Source organism: Lynx rufus, unplaced genomic scaffold (genome assembly GCF_022079265.1).
Source record: "Lynx rufus isolate CCGP_SWC_20201006 ecotype Redwood Valley unplaced genomic scaffold, mLynRuf1.p SCAF_1, whole genome shotgun sequence".
NCBI lineage: Eukaryota > Metazoa > Chordata > Mammalia > Carnivora > Felidae > Lynx > Lynx rufus.
In genome coordinates, this window is record NW_025814823.1 from 156,752,011 (window position 1) to 156,764,598 (window position 12,588).

At 39.4% G+C, this 12,588-nt stretch overlaps 1 protein-coding gene across 23 annotated transcripts in view; it reads right to left on the bottom strand.

The window, feature by feature from the left end:
• Positions 1 to 12,588, bottom strand: part of MCTP1 (multiple C2 and transmembrane domain containing 1) — a 525,474-nt gene that overhangs the window by 44,337 nt on the left and 468,549 nt on the right. The window contains exons 19-20 of one of the 23 annotated variants that reach the window (XM_047089255.1): positions 10,871 to 10,874; positions 7,982 to 9,246 (exon numbers count right to left, since the gene is read on the bottom strand). The exons of 21 other annotated variants lie outside the window; for them this stretch is intronic. In XM_047089255.1, coding sequence (XP_046945211.1) covers positions 9,173 to 9,246; positions 10,871 to 10,874 — 78 coding nt within the window. In that variant the 3' untranslated portion in view covers positions 7,982 to 9,172. Of the gene's footprint in view, positions 1 to 7,981; positions 9,247 to 10,870; positions 10,875 to 12,588 lie in introns of those variants that run through there. One more of the 23 variants, XM_047089214.1, reaches the window with a different exon arrangement.

Consider the following 12,588-nt stretch of genomic DNA (forward strand, 5'->3'; position numbering starts at 1 on the left):
GCATCAACGGAAACAAGGGAGGCGAGAGGAGATGCTGGTTTGTGGGCAAGAATGATGTGTTGAGTTTAGCCTTAGTAGAGTTTTGGTACATGACACACTTTCACTTTTGGTAAAAGTTCTCTGTTACTGGCGTTATCACTGCAGCACCTTAGTCAAATGATCCTTTCTGAAGCAATTGGGTTTTCTTATCCAAAGATAATTCTTGGTTGGATTATACCCAGGGACTCGATACCAAGACTAAACCTATATTCAGCTCGTTTCCCAAAATAACGTATCAAAAGGAGAGAGTGAACACAAAGCATTTCCTGTCAGATAACCATTTGCTTTTAAGATGGTGAAAAACAAGAAGGGAGTCTCCAGAGCATTCCTGTGATATACTCCCGCCCGTGTAGAATAAAAACTTTCCCCAGCACGTCTCATGCTTGTGGATTTCTTTTTGCACAAGCCGGAGCATGGCAAAGCCCAAGATGGAGCTTAGGGGTTTGAGGATTCACTTAATGACCATCTTTCTTTTTGGGAGCAGTATACCACAAGTGAACTAACCTTTTCCCAGATGGGTCTATTACAGTGTTCTAGATGAAGATCCCGTAACAGTGCCAGAGCTCAGAGAGTGTTCTTTGGGCCAAGATACGAGGTAGAATAAAGGAGTTTTACTGGCTCCCTTGACTTCTTCTTATAGAGTGGTCATTTCTTTCCATTTCTTCTGAGGGAATGGTGAGGAAGCATGTGCAATAGATATATAAATATATTGGATCCTCCTGGCCTCATTTTCACTTGGTCTCTTTTTGTTTCTTTTGCAGGGTAAAGATACAGAGCAGTTAGACTGATATAAAAAACAGAGATGGAGAGAAAAGAGAAGTTCTATTGTTCCTATCTGAATATCTCCAACAGAACTACCACGTAATCTTAGCCTCTAGCACAGGGTCTGACACTTCATAGGTGCTTAAAAATACTTGTTAAAGAAATTAAGGAGTTGAAGAAATAAGTATTTGTAGAAAAGATATTTATTATAAAAGTGAATAAACAAAGAATCAGCTTTTCTCAATGAATCTTTTAGCGTTCAGCTGTCTGCAAAAGAATATCCAACCAATACTAGTTTAGGTCGTAGAGCTCATTTTCCTCACGTAATAGGAAGTGCAGAAGTCAGTGGTTGCAAATGTTGTTTTATATGTTCAATGATATCACTGGGGACTCAAGAACTTCTATCTTTCCATTCTATTATTTTCTTTTTTATTGCCTCATGGTGGTAGGATGGCTGCCCCAGCTGTGGGCATTGCAACCACATTCAAGAGTAGATGAAAAGAGGAAGAAAGGAGCTAGTGGTATCTGTCCTATTTTATGAAGACAGTAGCAAGTTTTTCTAGAAACCTTCAGAAAAGTTTTCTTACAGATCTTTAGTCAGAACTATATTAGAAAGCCATTTAGAGATGAAATGAAACCCTTAGAAAATAAATATTTAGCCAGATTCTTTGATGTTATATATAAAATAAGTTCTCTATTAGCAGGGGAAAATAGGGAAATGGACATTGAATAGACAATTAACAATGTCTACAGCACTATTAGAGCCCTCCCCATCCCTCCTCCTTCTGAACACTCAAAGTACTAATGGCATTGTCTTCGTTTATTTAATGTCATTTATTTCCCTCCTAGATTGAACACAGAACCCCCTGTTTTACTCATTTTCCCCTATCTTTTACAGAGTAGGCCCTTAGTATTATTGAATAAATTGAAAATACTATGAATGTTTTTTGTAGTACATATAAAATAATGCTTTTTAGGGGCGCCTGGGTGGCGCAGTCGGTTAAGCGTCCGACTTCAGCCAGGTCACGATCTCGCGGTCCGGGAGTTCGAGCCCCGCGTCAGGCTCTGGGCTGATGGCTCAGAGCCTGGAGCCTGTTTCCCATTCTGTGTCTCCCTCTCTCTCTGCCTCTCCCCCGTTCATGCTCTGTCTCTCTCTGTCGCAAAAATAAATAAACGTTGAAAAAAAAATTTAAAAAAAATGCTTTTTAAGTAGCATTTCTTAAAGAAAAAAACATGAATTCATTTTTACACTTGTGCATTAGCTACAACTCCATTTTAAACACACTAGGTAAAAGTAGGCTTAAGTGAGTTTCAAAAAAGAACAAACAGAAACAACAAATATAAAACATAATTATAACAACAATGCAGACAAAACTGAAATTTTCTCTATAAAATGAACTTAATTTCTCATTTCTTTGTCCTGTGATACATTCTATACGGTAAAGATATTTCAATTTAGGAATACTAATGCTTTCAGGTGCAGAGCTCTTCGGTGGATCTCAATGCACATTAAAAAAAAAAAAAAAAGCCAGCCAACCAACCAACCAAACAACAACAACAAAACCTTTTTACATTTCTTGCTCCAGTACTCAACCAACCTTCCTAGCTCTGTTACTCAAAATTCTTGTATCAGAATATTTTGTTCCCACCTAAGTTTTCTACACACTGCTCCTCATGCCTCTTGAGCATTCTCTTTTCCTTGACCTTGAATACCTTCAGCTCCTCACTTGGCTTGTCTAAATTTTAGCCTTCAAAAGTGGGCTTAAGTATCAAGTAGATATGTAAATGTTTACATAACATGTGTTTCTAGCACTCTTTAGGCTGGAAATGTAGTTAGCCTATGGCTTATCTTTTGACTGTGTTGGGTTTTGTTACTCCAGTTGGCCAAGTCCCATGCATCAACTGCCATTCTTTCCTTTCCGTGTAGCTTCTTAGAAGAGCACTGCAGCCACAACTATTTCTTCTGTAATGGGAAACTGCTAGAATCCTGATAGTGATTATACTCACCACTTAATTAACAGTGATATAATTATGTTACCTAGCATGTCATAAATAGGAACTGCATTAAAAACTATCATTTGATTCTTATGATCTTATGAGTTACTATTTTTTTAAAGTTTATTTTGAGAGAGAGACAGAGAGCACGTACATGCACATGAGCAGGGGAAGGGCAGAGAGAGAGGGAGAGAGAATCAATCCTAAGTACTAGAATCCAGCACAGAGGCTGATACCAGGCTTGAACCCACCAACTGTGATATCATGACCTGAGCTGAAATCAAGAGCCAGACGCTTGACTGACTGAGCCACCCAGGTGCCCTGAGGTACTATTTTATTTTCACTTTGCAGATGAGAAAAGACAGGAAATAGATAGCTTCCAACCTAAGAGTTAGTAAATTTTTCTGTAAAGGGCTGTAGAGTAAATATTTTTGGCTTTACAGGCCATATGGTCTCTGCTGTAACTACTTAACTCTGCTGTTGTACCATGACAACAGTCATAGATGTAGTTGTGGTCCAATAAAACTTTATTTGCAAAAATAGGCAGTAGGCTGGGATTGGCCTATGGGCTATTGTTTGCTAACCTCTGCTCTAGTCCAAATAACCCCTTTTATATATTAGGCCAAGAGAGGTAAAGCCACTTGCTCAAGACTGCACCAGAGGCAGATCCAGAATACAGGTCTTCTGATTGGTTTAGTGGTCTTTAATACTAAGTGAATTGGGATAATTATTCTGTAATAAATTGGACTTTTGAAGCTAGAAAGCAGATATGATACTATTGAAAAACTATATCATTTTGATCCAGGTGATTAGATGAATATAATTTGATGTGGATTTTATTCTGTCTTCTGGATCTCCCAAAGGTACATGAACTGTTAGACCCAATTTCCTTGTTTATCTTGCAGGGGAAAGCATTTCCCAGATCAGCCAAACATATATCACAATTGCGTATATACTTAGGACTTAGTGCTTGTTGAAAAGCATTGCTTGGTGGGTATGGAACAACTGAAAAACTGTCAACACAGAAGTCCTGTGACAAGATTCCTCAGAATGGTTCTAAATGTACATGGCTCCCTGCCAACTTTTTAATTTGGCTTCCGATTTTGCCAGGGGACATTCTGACATGGTTAAAAGGGGTAGGAATATACTTTGCAGCTACAGGGCAAAACCCATGACTGCTTGACCTCCTTAGTCCCATGCTCGAAGAAATTTAGTTCTGCGTTGTTGATTCAAATCTTTGACAGGAAATAAAATTTCTGTGGGGCAAGCTGTTATTATGTGACTTTCATTCCTTATATTAATAGCCTTGTAATATCATGGCAAGTATAGTTAACATCCCCTTGCACATCTATTTCTTGAGCACTGTTATCAGCAAAATATAGACAAGATGCTGTTACCTTGACTGTTCACAGTAGACTAACCATTAGACTGGCCAGCCTATTCAGGAGTGCTCGACATAATCCGAAGGCTGCAAGATAAGCTGACTCTACAAGGTCAAGAAGTATAGATATCCTTCATGCTTCTGCTATAATTGTGGCCCCACAGCATTCTTGTCTTTGACTTGTGTCACGACCTGGGGTTATGTTTTGATTCTGAGTGTCCATGTCTTATTAGGTTATGCGCATCATATTTAAATACTTAGAGCAACCTTGAAAGAAGTTCAGAATCTTCACCAGCCTATATAATTTTTGCTAGTCCAACTTATCATGAAGGTGATGAAAAGAAATATCTTTGAGTAGGTACAAGTATTTATTGTAGATGACTGGGCAAAAGAAAGGGATGTCTTATTTGTTGGCCCCTCCTAGCACTTAAGATACATGCAACCCTATACCCTAAAACTTGCTTGTGAAGAATGAGGAATAATTAAAATATTTTATCAAAGCAGTGAAAAAAGAGCTCTTTTCCCCAAATTTCATAATTTTTAAGTATTGTATTAAAAATAAATATGAAAATTGTAAGTGATCTCCTGTTAGGGATAACATATATGGAGCCTTGGGCCAAGAACTATAAATAGATTTTATCCATGCTATGAAGTAAAATACTATTTACTAAATGCTATTACTATATCCATTATGCAAATGAGGAAACTGAGGCCATAAAGCAGTTAAACAATGGATCCAAGGTCTTTTAGCTAGTAAATGATGGAGCTGGGATGCACATTGAGGAAGTCTGACTCCGGAGACTGAATCAACCATTACTCTAATGGCACCATCACCTGATAAAATCTAGATCCTTCAATGGAGACTTGTTAAGTGAGAGAAGGAGCAGAAGAACAGAAAGAGCAGACCACATATTCCAGTCACCTTGTTCCCCAGATCACTGCTGACATATTACAAAGTACATCCCACCTTGTGCTCCTGTCCTTGCCTGGGCTGTCACAGAGGGATACACAGGACCCCAAGATCAGATCTCAACATAGCTGTTTCCCAACAATTATTGAGGTCTGTGCCTTGCTTTTGTAATGTTACTGAAATGCAGGGAGAAGCACTACATTCTCAATGTTTCAGCTTACATATGTTTGGGTAGACAAAACTTGTTTTTTATGGTCATTCTCTTCCTTCATTATTTTAGGCTCATGAACCTGCCAGGCCCTTGTAGTAATCATTAAGGCCATGCACAAATATTCTGGCTCTTTTTAGGACTGTGGTAGGATCACACTTTTCTACCTGCTTAAAGTGAATTGCTTTGGCCAATGAAAGGTGAACACAAGTAGTCTGTGTTGCTTCCAGGAAGAAGCTTTAAGAGTCAGTGCATGCTTTGCCATCTTTCTCCTTCAGACTTGGTAACTGGCAATATTCCCAATAGCAGCTGCTCTGTTGGCCTTGAGCCCAAGGTGAGGATGACAGTAAAACTGTGGAGCAAAGCTTCCTGTGTGCCTGTGATGGACAAATATTATTAACAAGAAATAAAGCACTATGGTTTTAACCTATCAAGATTTGGATTCATTACTGCAGCAAAACCTAGCCTATCCTGATTGGTGCACTCTTACAGAAAATTTGAATGCCTAATAAAAGCAGCAACATAGAGAATATGGCAGAAGAAGGGGACTGGGCTTCTGGCTATCATCAAGACCCCCATTGTTGCCAGCTTAGCAGGAAATATCTAAGGCGTTTCCAAAAGGACTGGAGTTAGCAGTGCAGAAAGAAAAAGTCCTCATCATCCAGGACTGAAATCCTGGTTTCTTGGGATGTAGGCATGTGAAATTTCCAATTCCTGTAACTGACTCAAACTGTGAGGAGCACCGAAGAAGCCCCATATCTTCCCATGTGCCCTCATATATGAACAAGCGCACTGTGGGAGCAATGTGGAGTTTTTTACTAGACTGGCTGAAGTAACCACTTGGAAGCATACTATTTTAACCCTCCTGACAGATATTATCAGTCAGTAGTACAACCAAGGGCTTTTCTCTCTCCTTTCAGTAATAATCAAAAAGAGCGATGCTGTGAGTTAGAGGTTTAAACAGAAAGAAATTGAAATCCATGACAGTGATGACTTAATAATATTGCAAATTATAGTTTTTAGTTCAGGTAATTTAGCATACCAAATCACAGTTTAATTTCCTTCTACAGAGCTCAGGCAAGCAAGATAGTGTATGGGAGAAGGGCCAAGGCGGGGTAGTGGGTGGAGGCAAAGAGGAGAGTGAGGAAAAAATTTTAAGACCCCCCAAATGCAGGTACCCTTGAGAGACTAATAAAAGTGACCTGGAGAATGTAAAGGGCAGTCAGTTAATAAGTGTGAGGCATACAGCCATGATCTTGGGGGGCCAGGAGTCTTTGCTTGCTTTTGTTCAGGTGCCTGCTTCTCCTGCCTGGTGGAATGTGAGCATCAAGTGCCCAGAAGGAATGCATAACGTGTGCAGAGCCCTGACAGCTGCGAAGGGAAAGAATGACTTTGAGAGTGTCAGCAAAGCGGAGCCGCGGTTGAATGGCATGTGTCCTTGACTGCGCACAGCACAATGCCTTGTGAAGGAACGAGGGTGGTGGGGCTGCATCACTTAATGATTTGTCTTTTGTTCTAGGATCAACCTTCCAGAAACCAACCACTATTCAACCTGCACACACCACTCATCTTGCAAAATACTCAAAATAGCTTCCTCAGGTATGTCAATTAATTCACCTGGCTGAAGCCGTGTCTGTGTGCTTGGCTAGAGAATCAGGAAAGAATCCTCCTGATTAAATTTCCTCAAAAATGATTACCTGAGTTCCAGCCAAGTAGCTTGGGAGACAGTAGCTCTTCTAGCTGGTCAGTATTACCCAGATAGACTGCAGCTGACCAGCTGGCCCTCATGTTCACCAGAGTACCCTGGAGTAGTTATGTCCCTTTGCACCCACCTGAATTCGGTGTTTAGGGGTCAAATAGCTAGGCTGAGTTTGCAGACGCTTGAAACTAAAGTTTCGCACTCAGGTGCCTAAGAATCACCTACTTAGAAAAAATTCCTGTGAACCGCCCCATCCTTACTGAATAGGAATATCTTAAGGTGGGGCTGAGGAATCAATGTCTGAACATGATTCCTGTATTATTTTGGTGAAAACCAGGGTCTTTTTTTTTTTTTCAATCTCCTCAAATTTACCTGAGTAGAAAAAAAACAAAAAGTAACCCCTCATAAACACAAAAAGCACAAACACAAACACACCTAAGGAAAAAGAACTCAATCCAAAGAACTCATATAAGTAGAGAGATCATGTCTTTTATTATACAAACCAAGACACTTCTGAAAGCAAAATTGGGCACTACTAATAATTACAGCAGGATAGCAGGTGTAGACTGGGACTCTGCTAGGCCAACCAGGACTCATGGTCACCAGAGTTCTAAGACTAATCTGATAGGAAAGGTGATTAGGATTTAGGCCACCAGCCCAAGAGAAAGCCCTCACTCATGTCTTGATGCTTAAACATCACTGCACATATTTTAATAGGGAGGGTTTTGTGAGCCCTAAGCAGAGAGGATCTGGCTCAGAGGCTTGCACTAGCTTGGACAGAATGGATAAACTCTGTGGTCCAATTATGCCAACCAGGAAGAGACCAGTAGAAATCTTGACCTCCCAGTGGAAGAGTGCATACAGCAGTAACATTTATCCACAGCAACTTCAGAAATCAGTCTCATGAAATGTAAAGGATTATTCCTCAGAGGCAAAGAAGAGGAGAAACAAACCAGACATTATTCTATTCGTTACATTCATCTTACAGTTTCTAGAAAATACCTTTTCCCCAAGTTTTTAGTTTTACTCTCACGTGGTTGGCACAAACCACCTAACAATTATTGTCACATGGATTTCCTACTGCTTTCTTCCTGAGGGAACTACTGCAATATTTCTGTAGGACAAAGGAAGAATGGGTTGTGCATTTTCATTATTCAATGCGTGCAAAGAAATCAGTGTGTAAAGAATGTTTTAGGAGTGCAAAATAGCTAAGTGAGAAAGCATTTTTTTTCTAGGAAATTTCATTTATTTCTTTGGTTTTTAATAACGATTGTGGTAGACAGTGGCTTTTGCAAAACATTACAGTGATGTTATTGCATATTTCTTTTTAGATATTCCTTCTATTTTTAGTGTAAGCTCAAAATACAGTTCAATTTGGCATCTCTTAACCAACAAAATTCTATGCTTGCTCTAATGGGTAAATGCCCCAATATTGTAAGTCCTTCTTAAAATGTGAAAACCAAATAAACTGTATATGAAGAATCTGGATCTTCACAAAGTAACTTCTCTTACAGAAATTGTATGTAGGATAGGCTGTGCCTCTTTTGTGTTGAGTTGCCAGTGCATGGAATGGAAGGAAAGTGTAATTGGTGTGCCAGCCCCTGAGAGAAAAGCAGTATCTGAGGAAACATTGAAATAATTACTAAATATGTGTATAAAAGAGGCATGGTGATAGTTACAGGAGAAGGGAAAGAGAAGGCAAGGAAGAGAGAAATCGTTCTTAGATGATTATAAAATATATCTTATTTACCTGAGAGAGTTAAAGTGCATTGGCTATGCTTTTTAAAAACTGGTCTTAATTACCCTGGAGACCAGAATTCCATATGAGGTAAATATGTTTTTAGATAGTTTTCTAAAATATGTATAATTTACTCAAGGAAAAAAGGACTGTGTCCTCTGGAGCCAATCTAGCCTCACAGGTAAATACAAATTTAAGTAGATTCCTAAGAAGTATATTATGTACAGTGGCTGATGGAGTGGAATGTCTATGAAGAAGCTGGGAAGGTCCGTCAGTTAAGTACATAATAAAAATGTATTGGAAAAATACATCATTTTCTCAGTGGACTATAATTGGCTATGCATAGTAAAAAGTCTTATTTTCCAAAATGTATTCTGCATCCGCAGAGTTTTAAATCTCAATAACTGCGTTATTTTTAAAACTCAGAATGCTAAGCAATATTAGTGAGAGTGACAGAACTGCAGGGTAGATGTCATTCTATAATTTACAACTCTTTTTGACATCTTTTTTTCACCTTCTTCTTCTTTTCAAGCAGACTTCATCTAAAGCCATAGGTGAAAAGTTAAAGAAGATGGAGAACAAAACTCCACTTTCCTTATTCAACAGTTGGAGTGATGCTCTTAGAATTATCACAGTACATTTAACTTTAAAATATACCCTCTTTTATTGTCCAGGAAGAGTTTTCCAGTATAAACAAAATAGAAAGAATGAATGAGAGAAAGAAAAAAAGAAAGAATGAAAGAAAGGGAGGGAGGGAGAGAGGATGGAAGGAAGGAAAGGAGAAAGGAAGGAAGGGAGGAAGAGACAATGTGAAGTGTCTAGAGTAACACAACAGTCTAGTTCTGTCATTTACATCTTCATTTGGTGGGCAAGCCTTTCCTATCCCACTGATCAAGGGGCTTCCTCCTTCTAACTCCTCACCATTCTCCCAGCCCATCAGCTCAATTCTAACTTCACTTGTCATCTTTCTTTGAAACTTGTTCTATGTCCTTTCTGTATTACCCTGTTTGTGTACAAATCATTCTGGGTTGATGAACCATGAACTGTTGTGTTTTCATTGCTACATACTCACTTTACGTCACGTGGCCCCAGCCGAGCCTTCGCTGCTGCTTGACCATCCAGTCATTCTGGGGTTGACTGGTTATCACATTCCTTTCAGATATTCTTTCAAACTTCCTCCATATTCCAGAGCCTCCCACCCTAAATTTTTTTTTTAATATAATTTATTGTCAAGTTGGATAACATACAGTATATACACTGTGCTCTTCGCTTCGAGAGTAGATTCCCATGATTCATCACTTACATACAACACCCAGTGCTCACCCCAAGAAGTACCTTCCTCAATGTCCATCACCCGTTTCCTCCTCTCCCCTCCCCCCCATCAACCATCAGTATGTTCTCTGTATTTAAGAGTCTCTTTTGGTTTGCCTCCCTCTCTGTTTGAAGCTATTTTTTCCCCTTCCCTTCTCCTATGGTCTTCTGTTAAGTTTCTCAAATTCCACATATGACCCACCCTAACTTTGAATTCACAGCAGATGACCATTTCTCCCACTTTGCTGAAAGAAAGAGGCCATGTGTACTTCCTCAACACCCACCCTTCCATCCTGGATCTCCCATGAAACTCAATCCCTTCTCTAGTGTTCTTCCCTCCATCTATCCTATCTCTTCTGAGACCTTGAGCTTGTACTCTTCTAGCTCTGTAAACCCACCTTCCCCCACTTGTTCCTTCTGAAATAGTGTGAGTTCCCCAAGACTAAAACAACACGCAAATTCCTGCCAAGATCCTAAGTTCTTGTCCTTCCTTCCCTCCCCTTCCAGAGTGAGGCCATTCTGAAGAGCAGTCCATACATGCTGCCTTCAACATATCCTATGCTTTCTGCTGTCACCACTCTAGGGAAACTACAAGCACCAAGGTCTTCACTAACTGAATCATCAATGTTCATGACTTTTTCCCTCAGTTGTCATCTTCCATGAGCATTTACCATATTTAATTCTAGTAATACGTTTCTCAAAACTCTTGGTTCCCATAACAGCAACCCTTCTGATTCCCCTCCTACCACTCTTATGATTCCTTCTCAGCCATATGCTCTGTTCTTCATCCTGTCTTGCCCCTTAAATAGAGGCATTCTCCACAGAACTGTCCTTGGCCCTCTTCCCTGCACTCTCAACAGCCTCTGTTTCAGTAATTACTTTTATCTGTAATTAGTACTGCTCAAATTTAACTTTCTGGCCATAACCTCTTCTTTGAATTCCAGATTTACATTTCTAGTATCTACTGGAATACCTAATTTGATGGCCTGGTGACATTTCAGATTCAACATGTTAGAACAAAAGTAATTTCTTTCCCTCTAAAATCTATCCCTACTCAGACTCTCTCTCTTCCATTTAATAACATAACAATCCTCCTGGACTCCCATGACTGATAATGTTGCTGTTGCTGCTAACAATAATGATAACACCACTCTAATAACATTATACTTATGAAATTTGTTTTATGATAAAGACATCATTATAAGCTTTATACATATTTACTCATTTAATCCTTATAACAAGATAAGGTAGGAACTATCATTAACCCCATTTTAAAGCCCAGTTCTAGAACCAATACTCTTAACCATTATGCTACCCTGTTTCAAAAAATCTAAATCTAATTTTGGAGGCATTCTTTTTTTTTTTTTTTTAACGTTTTTATTTATTTTTGGGACAGAGAGAGACAGAGCATGAACGGGGGAGGGGCAGAGAGAGAGGGAAACACAGAATGGGAAACAGGCTCCAGGCTCTGAGCCATCAGCCCAGAGCCCGACGCGGGGCTCGAACTCCCGGACCGCGAGATCGTGACCTGGCTGAAGTCGGACGCCTAACCGACTGCGCCACCCAGGCGCCCCTGGAGGCATTCTTAAGAACACATTATAGCTGAGAGTCGCTGGAAGGTGGCTCATTTGAGGTATGAGAGACTTGAAACCAAGTGGTGGTTTTAGGAATACAAAAGAGAGTGACTGATGGGAACACATTGGAACTCTGCGATGATGGAAACTGCATTCAACTCTGTATCACCCTTGGCACCACGTGTAATGACTGGGTCTCAGAGAACAGTGAATGTGAATGGGAATATAGAATGAATTCTACACATAGGGAGCAGAAAGTTCCTTTTAATATCATACTGGCAAAGGTAGATCCAATTCTGTTTCCTTATGGGATATGTAAATATGAGGCAAGGGATCAGAAAGATATTGGCAAAATGAAGATGATAGGACAATCACTTTTCTTTTGCTAAATAATATCCAGTATACAACATGGCTAGTTGGAGTGGTTATGGGACTCTGATATCTGAATTGCTGTTTTCCATTCATACACATAGAACTTTCTATTCACTGAGCATTTAACCAAATGCTTACTATTTATATACCATTGTGCTTAATATGTGTTATAATACTGTTTTTGTCACTATGGTTTATAATGTTTTTGTGGAGACTTACACATTAGATTAAATAAGACCATGAATTAATTAATTAATACATAAATGTTGTAAGAATGTGGCATAATGGTTTAAATCATGGGCTTTTGGAGTCTAGACAGAACTGGGTTCTAATTTCAGTCTTTAGTTGTGACTCTGGACAAGTCACTTAGCCTAGCACAGTGGATGGTAGAACTACTTAATAGTGTTGTCGTGAACAAGAAATGAGATGATACATGTGAAGTGCTCGTATAGTGCACATAATTTTAAAAAATGGAAGGGAAAATAGATGAATATCAACTGAGGAGAAAAAACACATTATTGTGTGTTTTGAAGTACAGTCATCACTGGCTAAAGAGTTAATTGGCAGGATCTGGGGTGGGGAGCAGATTCCAGCTGGGT